The sequence below is a fragment of the Diadema antillarum genome, unplaced genomic scaffold (genome assembly GCF_040938485.1).
Source record: "Diadema antillarum isolate AM-2024a unplaced genomic scaffold, OU_Dant_1.0 seq00001587_RagTag, whole genome shotgun sequence".
In the NCBI taxonomy this organism is placed as follows: Eukaryota; Metazoa; Echinodermata; class Echinoidea; order Diadematoida; family Diadematidae; genus Diadema; species Diadema antillarum.
In genome coordinates, this window is record NW_027272304.1 from 157,954 (window position 1) to 171,452 (window position 13,499).

General features: G+C 40.4%; 1 protein-coding gene across 1 annotated transcript in view; it reads left to right on the top strand.

Moving 5' to 3' along the window:
- Positions 1-13,499, top strand: part of LOC139710917 (uncharacterized) — a 113,391-nt gene that overhangs the window by 70,182 nt on the left and 29,710 nt on the right. Inside the window, exon 31 of the mRNA XM_071622837.1 lies at positions 8,491-8,640. Coding sequence (XP_071478938.1) covers positions 8,491-8,640 — 150 coding nt within the window. The remainder of the gene's footprint in view (positions 1-8,490; positions 8,641-13,499) is intronic.

A 13,499-nucleotide genomic window follows, 5' to 3' on the forward strand; every position in this document is an offset into this window, starting at 1 on the left:
AGCTGGCCAGTTTAAAAAAACGCAAAGTCAGTCAAGTTTTGCTAAGTCTAGGTGGCGATTGGTTGTTCCACTTTTCCTTTTTCAAAATAAAACCAAACAAAAATAGAACTGAAAGAAAAAATAAAGCAAACAAAGTCTTACCGAATATATGGTTTTTTTTTTTCCTGAGAGCATGGAGATGGTGAGATCTGATGTAATGAGAGTAAGTGGAAATATTACAGAGTAAAGCAACAAGGGGAAAATGCCTGGCAGCTTTGTAATCTGTTGGGACAGCTTACATTCCTAATTCCCCCATCCTGAATACCAACTGTCTCTCCAGGAGGACAAAAAATGTTGCAGCTCAAACAGTCTTCAGTGAAATGGGTCATTTCTCTACCACGCTAGAGAGAGAATGTGCGCTACGTGTGGTGATTTCTGTGTCACGCATGACATGAAACGCGTAGCAGTTACAAAATGTAACACCGCAGGCATACATGTACTTAACCGCTGGGAGCGCTTAAGTCAGACGTTACCGCGGGTGAGCCTGTCTGCATGTAATTTTAATTGGAATTTCGAGATCTTGACTCTGGGAGGGTTTATCAAAGCATGACTGGTCTAGTTGGCCCCAGGGAGGCCATTTCTGATGAGTGACAGTTCTCAAAACAGCCCAGTTTATGTTTCCCCCTTTGTCATCTCAGGGTGAGGACACTGTCAAGGGGGGGGGGGGGGGGGAGGGGAAGAAGTCTGCAAACTTTGCAAACAAATGTAACTATGCCATCTTGATCTGTAAGGAAGAAGCTCAAGGGGAGCTCTAGTGTTTCAGCTTGATCAGCAGTAGCAAATTTTGAAACTTGCGCTCAGAATCTCTTTCTGTGAATACACACAAGTACTGTTCAAAAACTCTTCTTTTTTTTTCAACCTCTTCTTTGATAAAGTATGTAAATCTTTTCCAATTCCAATAGTCTACTCTCTAAAAAAAATGGAGTGAAAATATTCACTCTTAAATGAGTGAATACAAAAAAGAGTGAATTTCGAGTGAAGTTGGAGTGAATTTTGAGTGAAAATGTTCATTTTCACTCATTTTGGAGTGACGTCAGGGATCACTCCAAAATCTTCGAGTGATCCCTGACGTCACTCCAAAATGAGTGAAAATGAGCATTTTCACTCAAAATTCACTCCAATTTCACTCGAAATTCACTCTATTTTGTATTCACTCTTTTTCGAGTGAAAATTTTCACTCAATTTTTTTTAGAGAGTACATGTTGTTGAGCCTGGTCAATGCTCTGAACCCCATCGTACCTTTATACTGTCCCCACATATGTGTGATATGATCAATCTGAAGACAACAATCTCATAAGATAATTTGCAGAAGAATATGTGCTGTAAGTTTAGAAATTGCTAAAGCTACATTCTATACTACTATTCTAATTTTCATGAGGCAGGAGCTGCTTGTAAAAAAATTGTATATGAATGAGGGAATAAACTCAGCTCAGCTTAACTCACTTATGACAAATAGTAAAGCTATGGTTTCATGAAACACGAGGATTAGTCAAACTTATCGTACGCATGGATATACTTGATAAGATGATGATTTCTTCACCTTGACCTTGGCACAGATCTTTAGTATTTTTTTGGGGGGGAGGGGGGGTTGCCTTGAAAGGAAAAAGAAGAACCTGTATCCTCTGCCTCAAGCTGTTGTAGCATTGCAATAAACTAACAATAGGTGCAATCACATTTGAAATACCATTGTAGTAGTGTCACCGTTCTCGGTATTTCAGTTGGTGCCATTCTCGTTCACAAAATGCCGTACCGTGGTATTTCTGGCCCAAAAAGTACATTCCTCCAAGGTAAGCACCGCACACACATTCAGATCTTCTGCAGGAGGCGGTCCCACAGGGAGAATACAGAAAGTGTGTCAGATCATGTGAAAATGATACACCTCAGTGCATTGGGTGGTAGTTCGCAACAGCACTCACGCTCAAATGGCGCATGCGTAATTTGCGCATCGTTTAAGTTTCCACCCTCTATACCACAGTATTTTGTGAGGTATTTTGCAGTGCATTTGCATTTGCATTAGTTACAAAATACAGCGCAAAATACCATATATTTCAGTAGCCTAATGACAAATTGTAGGGGAAAGGTGGTGGTAGTTACTTTGGTTTGAATACATACTGATGGGTGAGGTGTAAGTTAATGACATTGTTAACTCGTCTCATTTGCATACATGTACATGTATGTGCTTGCAAACAATATCTCAATGCGGTGAAAATTTCAGAACTTTATTAGCCAATTCCATAACTCAAAACTTCAATTGTAATCTAACTGTGTTATGTTAGTTTGAATGTACTATATGTCTCTCTCTCTCTCTCTCTCTCTCTCTCTCAACGTCAACTTGCACATTGAGTAGACTTGCACTTCACGTCTTTAGGAATTCACAGCAAAGTGCAGATGAAATAGAATCTGACACGTACCCGAGCCCACAGTGTGGCGTCGTCCACGGAGGCCTGCTGACTGTCAGGGCAAGATATGAAACTGTCATATCGCTGCCTGCCTGCCTCCGTGGGCCTGGTGTAACAAGCGACTGTGTCAAAATAATGTTTCATTCATGTAAACAACCCCTGTGATTTGCGGCAGGCTCTGGCCCTTAATGGCACCACAATGCTCTGCCCCAAATTCTGGGTGCAGACATGACTCTGTCTCCATGAGCAGCGCTGCTGCGGTGGTGGGATAGACGGTCTCAGAAGTGGGGGTGACTAGAATTAATGATAGATGTGAATTCATGCATAGGAAGACACGGTACCTACATGTAGTAGTTCACAACGATGCTTTCTCGTATGATCTGGGGAGATGTTACAGCCGTGTGATGAACGCATTAGTGTGATTACAGTGTTTTATACATGAGTAGAAACTCCTTTGTCGTCTGTGTATGTGTGTCCTTCATGAAAAGTCAATTAGACGATGCAAGACTAATATCATGCTGATGGTGGTGGTCCCAGCCATGTGCTTAAAGAGCATTCATTCACTCGTGAAAGAAACAGAGGAAAAAAAAAAAACCTTCCAGTAGTAGTGGAGATATTGAATGTTTAAGGACTGATGATGAGGAGGATTAGGAAGAGGAAAAACGCGACGATGACATTAGTTACGTTCACACTACATTTTTAATCCTAAAGATTAGCTCAAAGTTTTAAACTTCAATTATAAGCTTGAAATTAAGCCCTGTATAGATGCACTGAAAAGTTAGTAATCTTAAAAGATTAGTCAATGATTAGAACCTCAAGATTTCTTAGGGTTTACGCTCTATCCACGAGCTGTGGGAGGTCCTCACTTGCAGCTTGTAGCGTTGTGCAAACTCCATTTTCAACAAGCTCAAAAGTTACAAGTAGTGTGACCTCTCTGTGAACCCCCTTCCCCTTAATAGTTTCCGGGTCAGCCTCCAGTGTGTGTTAGACACTATTGTATCATGGCACATTATCATGTTTGTCATTAGAGCTGTGTGTATATTTCTTCCAGTTATATGGTTTAATCGTCGAGTTTGGCTCTCATCAAAAGTTTAATCTTAAAGATTAGGTGTCATGTGGATGTGAGTCATAGTTTCAAACTACAAGTTAATCATCAAAGTTTAACGTCATATGAACCTGTCTATACAAATGAAGGAGTGCAACTTGGCAAAGGGGAATGGGAAGGGGGTGCTGGTTTAGTGGAGAATCGTACACCAGCGTTCAGTGTGAACAATCCATGGACAGAATGGTGTGGAAATCCCCTTCATCTACTGGTGGATTTCCTACAGCTGAACCCACTGCTCTCTCTCTTATGTACCAGGACAGGAATATTATGTTCAAAGAGAAAATATGCTACTCCGTATGTTCACGCTGAATTATATGAAATGAGAGTTAAAATCACACAGAGGTGATGATAAAAGTTGTTCTTGTTCTTTCATGACAGTTTGGAAATACAAGTTATTATGTTTAAGGGTAGTTTCTGCATGACAGCAGAAAATGTTTTGCTCTATGGAGACATATAGGGACCTACATAAAAAGAAATGTGTAGAATAATGCTGTGATAACACAATATCAGTTGGGTGATGACGAAAATGTGAAATATGTACACCTAAAAAGATATGCAAGAAGTATTATAATCACAGAGCATTTCTGATCATGGTTGCTACATGTATGTGATGTTTTCTTAATCAAAGACATAGATTACAATATATTTCACCGTAGCAGTATCATACTCCAAAGTAACTCATTATCCTGGCAAGTTGCATTGGCCAGACAAAGTTTCTTGGTAAACTCTTTCAAGCAAATTCCCAATGGTGGAAGATTAAGTTTAGGCCCTTCTGAGAACTATGTTTTAGCTCCAAAGTTTCACAGGTTTTCATGAAGTAGTGACATATCAGCCAAAATTACACCTGAAAATTAGTTGAAGTGATGCAGACATTGCCGCATAACTTTCATAGTAGTTTGCAGGCCAGCTTTTGCTGTTTTTCAAATGAATTACATAGTAGCAATTATATCCTTCACATCAACATATCTTTGATTTGTGTTATCTACCATGATTTTTTTATCTCAAAAAGTGAACTGTAGTTACCTTATCACTGGTCAAAAAGTGATGATTTTATTGTCGTGATGATATCACAAAGTTGAGAGATGATAGCATCTTCTCTGTGTGTGCATTGCACATGTGTACAGCTTTAAAGTTTCAAAAGTTTATACAAATGTAGACTTCTTTGTCTCTTAAATGAAACTTTTACCATTCTGATTGTTTGACTCCTTTATGGTATCAGATCACCTTGAACATAGAGTTGAGTTTTCCCTACAGAGAGAGAAAAGGAGTGGAAGGCAGTCAAGTTTTTTGCTGCTTTCTGAATGAGCTGTCAGAGGATGGTTGATGTGTGGGACTGCGTTGTTTTATTGGGGGACACAAAAAGTAGACACTTTGTTACATTAATCAGATAAAGGGGTAACGTTCACCCGTACTCACGCAGATCTGCTGGGAAGCACCGTCGTAATCACCCTCTTAGCAGTGGTGCTTACGTCAGTCAGGAATAGAATTAAAAAGCAGGTCGGTGCAGGGCTGGAAGTAGAAAGCATGTGGGGGGAAGATGTAGAGAGGCAATTAGCTGGGGAGCCGTAAATCAGGACATAGCCCGGCACACCATTACAGTGATGAGACTCTAGAGCCCAGCTATACTGGGCATCAGATGTGATCTATGGCACAAGCCACTTTTTGGGTGCCACTTTAGCGACCCCCCCCCCCCCCCCCCATGTTTCTACTTCCCAAGCCTCATCATCTTTCCACTTTCCCATCTCCTAGTGTCCGTACATCCCCTCCCCTCCCCTCCTACAACCCCCCCCCCCCTCCCCCCATCCTATTCTACTTCTCAAGACTCATTTCCCTGCCCTCCCATCTCCTGGTGTCCGTACCCCTCACCTCCCCCATTACCCCATCCTGCTCCTACTTCCCAAGCCTCGTCTCCCCACTTTCCCATCTCCTAGTGTCCGTACATCCCCTCCCCTCCCCTCCCCTCCTATACAACCTCTCCCCCCCCCCCCCCATCCTGTTCTACTTCTCAAGACTCATTTCCCCACCCTCCCATCTCCTGGTGTCTGTACCTCGCCTCCCCATTACCCCATCCTGCTCCTACTTCCCAAGCCTCGTCTCCCACTTTCCCATCTCCTAGTGTCCGTTCATCTCACCACTCCTAGTGCCTGTTCCTTGCCTCCACCTCCCAGTCCCCCAGCCAATCCTGTTCCTACTTCCCAAGCCTCATCTCCCCCACCCTCCCATCTCCTGCTGTTCATACCTTGCCTCCCACAGTCACTGCCCCACCCCCTTCCTGTTACTACTTCCCAAGCCTCATCTCCTCCACCCTCCCATTTTCTAATGTCTGTATCTTGCCCCTGTTTTTTTTTTTTTTTTTTTCAGGTAAGCATCTAAAGAAGTGATCTGTACAGTGTCATGTACTCTAATTTCCCCATACACTGCAGATAGGAACAAATTCATATCAGCATAGCCATGGATGTTACTAGAAATCATTCTATCCCATCCCCCCCCCCCCCCCCCCCCCAAATAAAAGGCTAAGAAAAAGTATGCCAACAAGCAACTAAAACACTAATGCTTCAAATCCGTCATTTTAAAGACGCCTTTTCTCTCATTTATTTCATATTGTGGAGGGGTTTTATTGTACATTTCTTTCTGGAAATTTTGAACATGCTGGCAGCATATCTCCAAGCGAAATAAGTGCAATGTAGTGCCATTGCAGTCAAGAAACCCAGGACAGTTTTTCCGACACGCCCTTGAACATATCGACAGTCATGTGGTCTCTGTCTTCTGTACGGCTCATCAAAATTGGCTGAGATTTGCCTGTCACATTGTCCCATAGACCATTCTCCTGTCTGGTGACAAAATTACACAAGATTTGCATTAATACGTACCCAAAGGTTTACCCTTGGACATTGTATCATTCTAAGTTTTTTTTTTTTTTTTTTTTCAATCAAACAATATATAATTGTGCAGGCAATCTCCAACTCATTTTCCCCATTTTACTTTGCTACTATTTGAACCTCATCACTAGTTCCCAAGCAGGGAATTATGCCCTCGTGTGATGTGCATGGTTAAACAGATACCATTGCAGACAGACAGACTCTTACAACTCCTATTTGCACTTGTATCAGTTGTATCATGTGCAAGAACACATCAACTTTAACACACACACACAAAAAAAAAATGTTTAAACAAACATTCTTTCAATCTCTGCCTGCAAAATAAATGCATAAATATCATGGCAACATTCACATTAGATGCTCATAATTGACTAAAAAAAAAAAAATGTTCTAGATGTTAATGACTCACCTGAGATGCATATAGATATATTATGTTGTTGTTCTTTTCTGGTGATGAAAGAGAATCAGCCATACTAGGAAATCTTGTCCTAGTCCCAATGATTCCTCTTTTTTTAAAGTTCCTGAAAGGAATTTCAATTATCTACTAGTACCAAGTATTTGGCTAGTATGACATGAAAAAAAAAAAATGACTAAAAAATGGCCAAAGCAAAAGTAAGGGGAAGCATTTTTGGAGCAGAAAATGAACAGCTGCTGTTTTGTGTCAAAAGGGACAAATTTGTCACTGTGGATTAGGCCTACTTTGCAGTTTTGCGCTTTACTGTTCCCATTACCCCTCATTCTCATCATACTAGCCAGTGTTTCTGTGTCACATGCCATACACTGGTATACCTTTCATATATATATATATATATATTCATATATGTACATCTCGCCATGATGAAAACAGATGTTCTCTACTTGAGACAAATACAGCATGACATTTACACTCGGTGCATTGTATCCATTGTTTGCCGACTGCCTATTTGTCCCGTCTCTAAGTGCCAGAATGGCATCTTTCGATGGTTGAGACGGTTTCCGTGTCGACGTGCAGCCAATCTCATTGTATGCGAGCAGAGATGCGCAGGGTTCCAGCTGACAAAAATCGAACACTTTTATCATATTAGCCCTTGTCAGCTTTTATGTCTCCACACATTTGAAGATGCAAGTGCTTTATATTATGGGCTTCTGCTGTCTTGTCTCCCCCCCCCCCCCCCACAAGCATTAGCCATAACTTTAATAAAAATACTCATTAATGGTATTTACAGCAGTTTCGGGGAGATATTAGAAACACGTTTGCAAAATCCCAAGCAGACTGGGGAGGCCTTATGCATTTAATAATCAATATTTCGGTGAAGTGATGTGAGGGGAGTCTGAGGCACTTTTCGGGTCCATGAATGTGCCCCAGCAGATTATGCGACTCTGCACTGTAATAGAATCCTAATGGCAAATCCAATCAGAATGTAATCTCAAGGAATGTATAAGAGACAGCGAAGGAAAAGGGAAATATGCTTTCTTCGCGGAGTGTGTTCAAAATTGGCTGTTGCATTGAACCAGTGCTTCCAACATGTTTTTTTCTGTTCTCGCTATCAAATGTGATTAGTCATCGCTACAATATATGCTGAGCTAACTTTGTTTACTGAAGTGCCAGGCGGTGCAAATGAGATTACACTGCGCATATACATGTATCCCTTCACGTGCAGTGACTAGAATCCGTCCTTCTACTGAGTTCAGTAGTAATTGTTGATGTTGTGGATATGTTCTCAGTATCCTTCTGTTACATTGCCACATTTATCTAAGTCATTGGTAACATCAATATTGTGAACATTCAATTTTGTTTCATGAATGATGCTTTAACTTGGAATGTTGTGAAATAGCACTTTCCAATTTCCACCAGCATGACCAAAAGTTTATTCCCCCCCTCCTTACTGAGCCTACCCCTGTGGCTGTGATCTTGCATCGCATTGTTCCATCCCAATTCAGCCCGAGTGCTGCTCATTTGTGGTAGCAGATCATGCCGAATTCTGCAAAATGTCATCTTTTAAGTGTTCTTTTCATACCATGTTACATGTGCATTGTATTAATTCTCCCTCTCTCTCACTTTGGGGGTATTTTGCATTTTGTTTTGCAGTTTTAACACCATCGATCCAGTCCAGTGCTATCGGCTGCCGGAGGCTTACTATCATGAGGCCGCAGAGTTCTTCCTCTCCCGTCAAGATGTCTCCAAGGCGACAGATGCTACCATGTATCCATCTTCCTCTTCCTCCTCCTCCTCCGATTCGTCTCCATCGCCATCCGACGAGGAGAAGGAGAGGGGAAGGAAGAAAAGGGAGAAGAAGAACAAAAAGAAGAAGGAGGAGGAGGAGGAGGAGGAAAGGAAGGAGTTGGAGAAGATGGAATCTGCGTCTGTTCGCAGCAAATCCTCCGGATCCGGCTTCCTCAGCTTCCTAGATTGAATCAGAGTGTCATCCTCCGTTTTTCCTGCCCCCCACCTCTCCATCTCGTCTATTTGTGTAAAATTCCTTTTTATCTGATTGCGCCGCGCGGCAGATACTGCTGTTTTGTGAGCGCATCGGTTGGCGAGGCAGCACGGGCTGGGTTGCCGTGGGCAACAATACAATTTCCCATTGATGGGTAACTCCTTATTCATTTACTATCTGCAATGTTGAAGTGCCAGTAACAGAAATGCCCATGTTATCGCAGTAAATCGAATGAGTATTTCTCGGAGAAGATTCTTTCAAGTCTAGATGTTGATTGCTGAGAAAAATGCTTCGTATATGAGGAGCAGTAGACTGTGGCAATTTGAAACTTTGCATCGCCACTTGAATTGAATCAACATTTTGCAGGCTTTTGTTTGTTTCGGATCATTTGTCACAGTGAAGTTACACAAGAATATCGTAATGTTAGACTTACCTTTCTATCCATTCCATGTTGATTTATATCCATATACATACACACACGCGCACACACTCAAACACATATATGTTTTTGCATAAATGCATAGAATGTGATTATGCATCACAAAACCAACAAAATGCCACACAACCTGGTTTTATGTGAGGATTCAAAACAGGTGAAATAGGACAAACTAGTCAATTTTTAGTGTTTTTTTTTAATTTTATGAAGGAGCAGTTATGCTGCTATATAATTCTAAAGTTTGAGATCATAACAGGAATGGGACCTTAACTACTTCTATTTTGCAGTTTTCTCAAGCACTTGTTTTCCTCAATTTTTTTTTTTTTTGTGATAGGGGTCCCTTTTCATTTTGTAAAAACCCTTCACACCCTCTTCACTTTCAACTTTAATAGCTTTAGAAAGGATGGTGCTACTGCCTTGATTGGTGATACTAGATGTTAATAGATTGTACTTAATGAGTGCACAAAATTTCAGCTTAATCTAATTATCCGTTATTGTGGTTGCTGTGGAGTCTTACGTCCTAGTTTTTGGTTCTATTCATAGCACAGAGCACTCTTCTTGTTGAGATTTAAACATGTGACTGAACCTTACACTTTGAAGCCTCTTTTCTCAGTAAACACTTTTCCACATGGTGTACAGCTGTACTTAGTTTCTATTATTGAGATGAGTCACTGAAGCCCATTTGTATTGAGTTGTATGTCATTTGAAAGCTTACAGTTTGCTCATTTAGAATCTACCCTTAACTAAAAATTCATATCCGTCAACTTTTGGTGGTTTTGTGATGCAGGGACACATACAGGTACACGTATGATAAATGTATGTGTGAGAGAGTGAATACTTGTTTTCCTTGTACAACAATGGTTTACATGATACAATGAGTGGGTTCTTTTCTTCTTTTTGGAAGAAAATAGCACAAGTTTGGGTAACAGAATAATTCAACCTTAAGTGGCACCAGGACAGTTTGTCCCACAAAGTTTCTTACAGAAGTTTTTCTCTGCCTTCTTTTGGAAAACATATGTTATGACCTTCTTGTGTTCTTGCGAGTTCCTCTGTACAGATGAAAATCCTAGTTATTAATCGTTACAGTTACAGGAGACTTGGTTATCCACATCAAAAACAGATCAATGATGCTGTGGAAAATATGCAGAGCTTAAAGTGAAACTAGGGGGAAAAAAGTGTATTCCTATGAGGTTTGTTCATGATGCAAGCTCATTTTGACCACCCCACCCTCCACCCCCTCCCCCCCCCCCCCCCCTCCAAAAAATAAAGAGGTTTTATTTCAATGGGCACATAAAAGCACATTTCCCGTTGAACATGCTTGCTATGACATTCTGTGCCCTATGGCATTTTGTGGATAGATGATCAGCCATTGGGTGAATGAAGGCATTGATCCATTTATGTTGTCATCAGCCATAAGATGCAATTATGGGCAGAGAGCAATTGCCAAGCATATTCGAGAGCGAGACGAAAGGGGGGAGAAAGAAAAAATCATTACAGAAATGTTCCTGCTGGCATGACTTACCCTGATTTCATTGAGCAATCTGGTAGTAAGTTTAGTGTAATCGACACTCGTCAGACACATGATCGCAGTCCTGACAGAAAAATCAGATCCGCTTCCCCCTGTATGGGATGGAATGAACAGATGAGAGGATGTTTGATGATATCTATCCAATACTAGCACCTTAATAAGGTTCAAACAAGAACACGCATTCGCACGTCATTTTGTTTGGGTACTACAGTCTAGCTGATTTCTTTTCTTTCTGCATGCGTGCCATCGTGTCTTAGGAGGATAATCATTGCAAATTAGCTGCCGTTTGATACATCTTGTAAATGAAAGGGGCTTTTCTTTTCATAGCAGGGGTTTGAGTGTCAAATCGTCTTGAGAAAAACCATCATGTTAATTTGACAACGTGTGTTTGGTTACCTTTGTGTTGACAGTGTACAGCTCAGCGTGAGTTTTTGCTTTGCCTTTCTTGTTTTTTCTGCACATGACTTAATTCACCTATCATGTCATATGATCTTCCTTCATCTGCAACATACGACTGAACCAGGAACAATATTGAGTAGCGTTACTATTGTTTGAGTGTAATGCTAATAATATGCCTATAATTGCTCTGTTTTTGTTTTTTGCCTTTGTTGATTGTGTGTAGTGATATTATCTGCAATGAACAGAATAGTGATATCATGAAGTGTTTTAGAAAATGTCAACTGTTTATGGTAAATGTTCCAGATTTTTTTCGATTGAATCAGTGGTTTTCAAAGTAATAAGAAACACGCATGCTTCCTCGCAAAGTTTATTCATAGTCTTTCAACACAAGTGTATTTAACGAAATGTGTATACTGGTTAAGTTTTTCAATAGGTTAGTGTACTGCTTTTATTGCAGTTTTCATTGAAGCATCTACATGTATGGCACGAGCAATAAAACTTAAACTACATGTATTTCTATATAGAGTATGCAAATGATACAGATCCGTCCACATGCTCTTCTAGTGATGATTGTAAATATATGATATATATATATATTATATATAACCTGAATGTGTGTGCAATCGAGACCTGATTTGGTGTAATTTTGCTCCTTAAATACACACAAAAGCTTTCAAATCTTGTTGAGCAATACAAAAAGAATAATGTAGATATCATTTCCATTGTGTTTGCTGATTTTTCTTCCACATATACTGCTTACCTTCATATTTTGCACTTTCTTCTATGTTTGAGGCATCCGATCTAATGATAATAAAAAAGAGATTTAGCAAAAAAAAAAAAATCCCAGTAGCGTCTTTTTGTTATACTTACATATTAGCGTGACAATTGTACATGTTGCAAGTCGAGGTGTTTCGGGTCCCTTCCTATTGTGCATCTTTAGTCTGTATGTGTACATGTGCGTGTGTGTGTGTGTGTGTGTGTGTGTGTGTGTGTGTGTGTGTGTGTGTGTGTGTGTGTGCGTGCGTGGGAATGTGATTAGCAACTGAATAGAATTAGTGAGATAAATGTATGAATGAAGTTATCAGAACAAGCGCGTGTGCGTACATGTATATTGTACTTGGAGGTGTGCTGGTTTGTGCCTGAGAAAGGTCACTTATGCTGGCTTCTTTCACAATTATTCAATTAAGTTCATCGTATTCTTTTATTAATGACTTCACAAATTCAATCAAATATCGATGTAAGCCGCGATAAATGAGGTTTATGACCACATAGAGAATGGAATACGAGGCACCGAGGACTAGGTAAGAATGACTGGTAAAAATGTGAGGCATATTTTTTTCTCGTATAGCAATTCATTAGGAATTAGAGGAATAATGAACAATTTGGGCGTCGTTTCGTTGTCCGATCTTTTGCATGGGGTATATGAATCGGCGCTGCTTTTTTTCCCATTCTGTGACCTTTACCACCATACAAAGATAGCTGCCGACCAAATGAGGACGCGTCATTGATGTGTGTAGCCAAATTAGGTCATGGCGATGATTGATATACCATTCAGACACAGAAAGAGAGATCTATTCTGGAGGAGAGAGAGGGAGGGAGGGAGTGAAGGTGTGGGGGTGGGGTGGGGAGAGGGACTGACTTTTGTTGGTCATAAGCGGCGCGAGATATATTTAGACCAACCGGTGCCTGGTAACATGAAAAGGAGAATAGTATTTGCATGTTATTCCTTTGACGGGTGATTAAACACAATTGTATGCACACGTCTTCAAAGCCTTTTCTCTTCATTTATGCGTCTACTCTTGGTCAACTGGGAAATGCATGAGTCTTGTTTAGCATTAGACGAAACCTTTCAGTCATCTTCACCCAGCCTTGTGACATCATACTCATCTACCTTGCATTCAATTGCTACAATGTATAAAATCATCACTGGACATCAAAAAAAAAAATAGTGTAATCCGAGTCACACGTCTTTGGTATTAAAAGACAAAGATTTTATCCTAGAATTATGCCTGATATTGGCACTTAACCATTTTGTGTCTAACGAAGAGGAAGCTGAATTCAGAAACGCGTAACGATGTGCCAAATACTAATATCTAGTTACTAAATAAAGATGTTTAATGGATAAATGTATCGACCGAATCCCGGAGACATACAGAAAGAAGATGAAATGTCACGGTTTGTTCTTTAATAGAAATGATTGAAAGAGGTTTAAAACATGTTTCATCTACCATCGGTCTCCTGAGAAGCTACCACTATGCCAGTCTGTCATTTGATTGAAAAGCACCCATGAGGTTCCT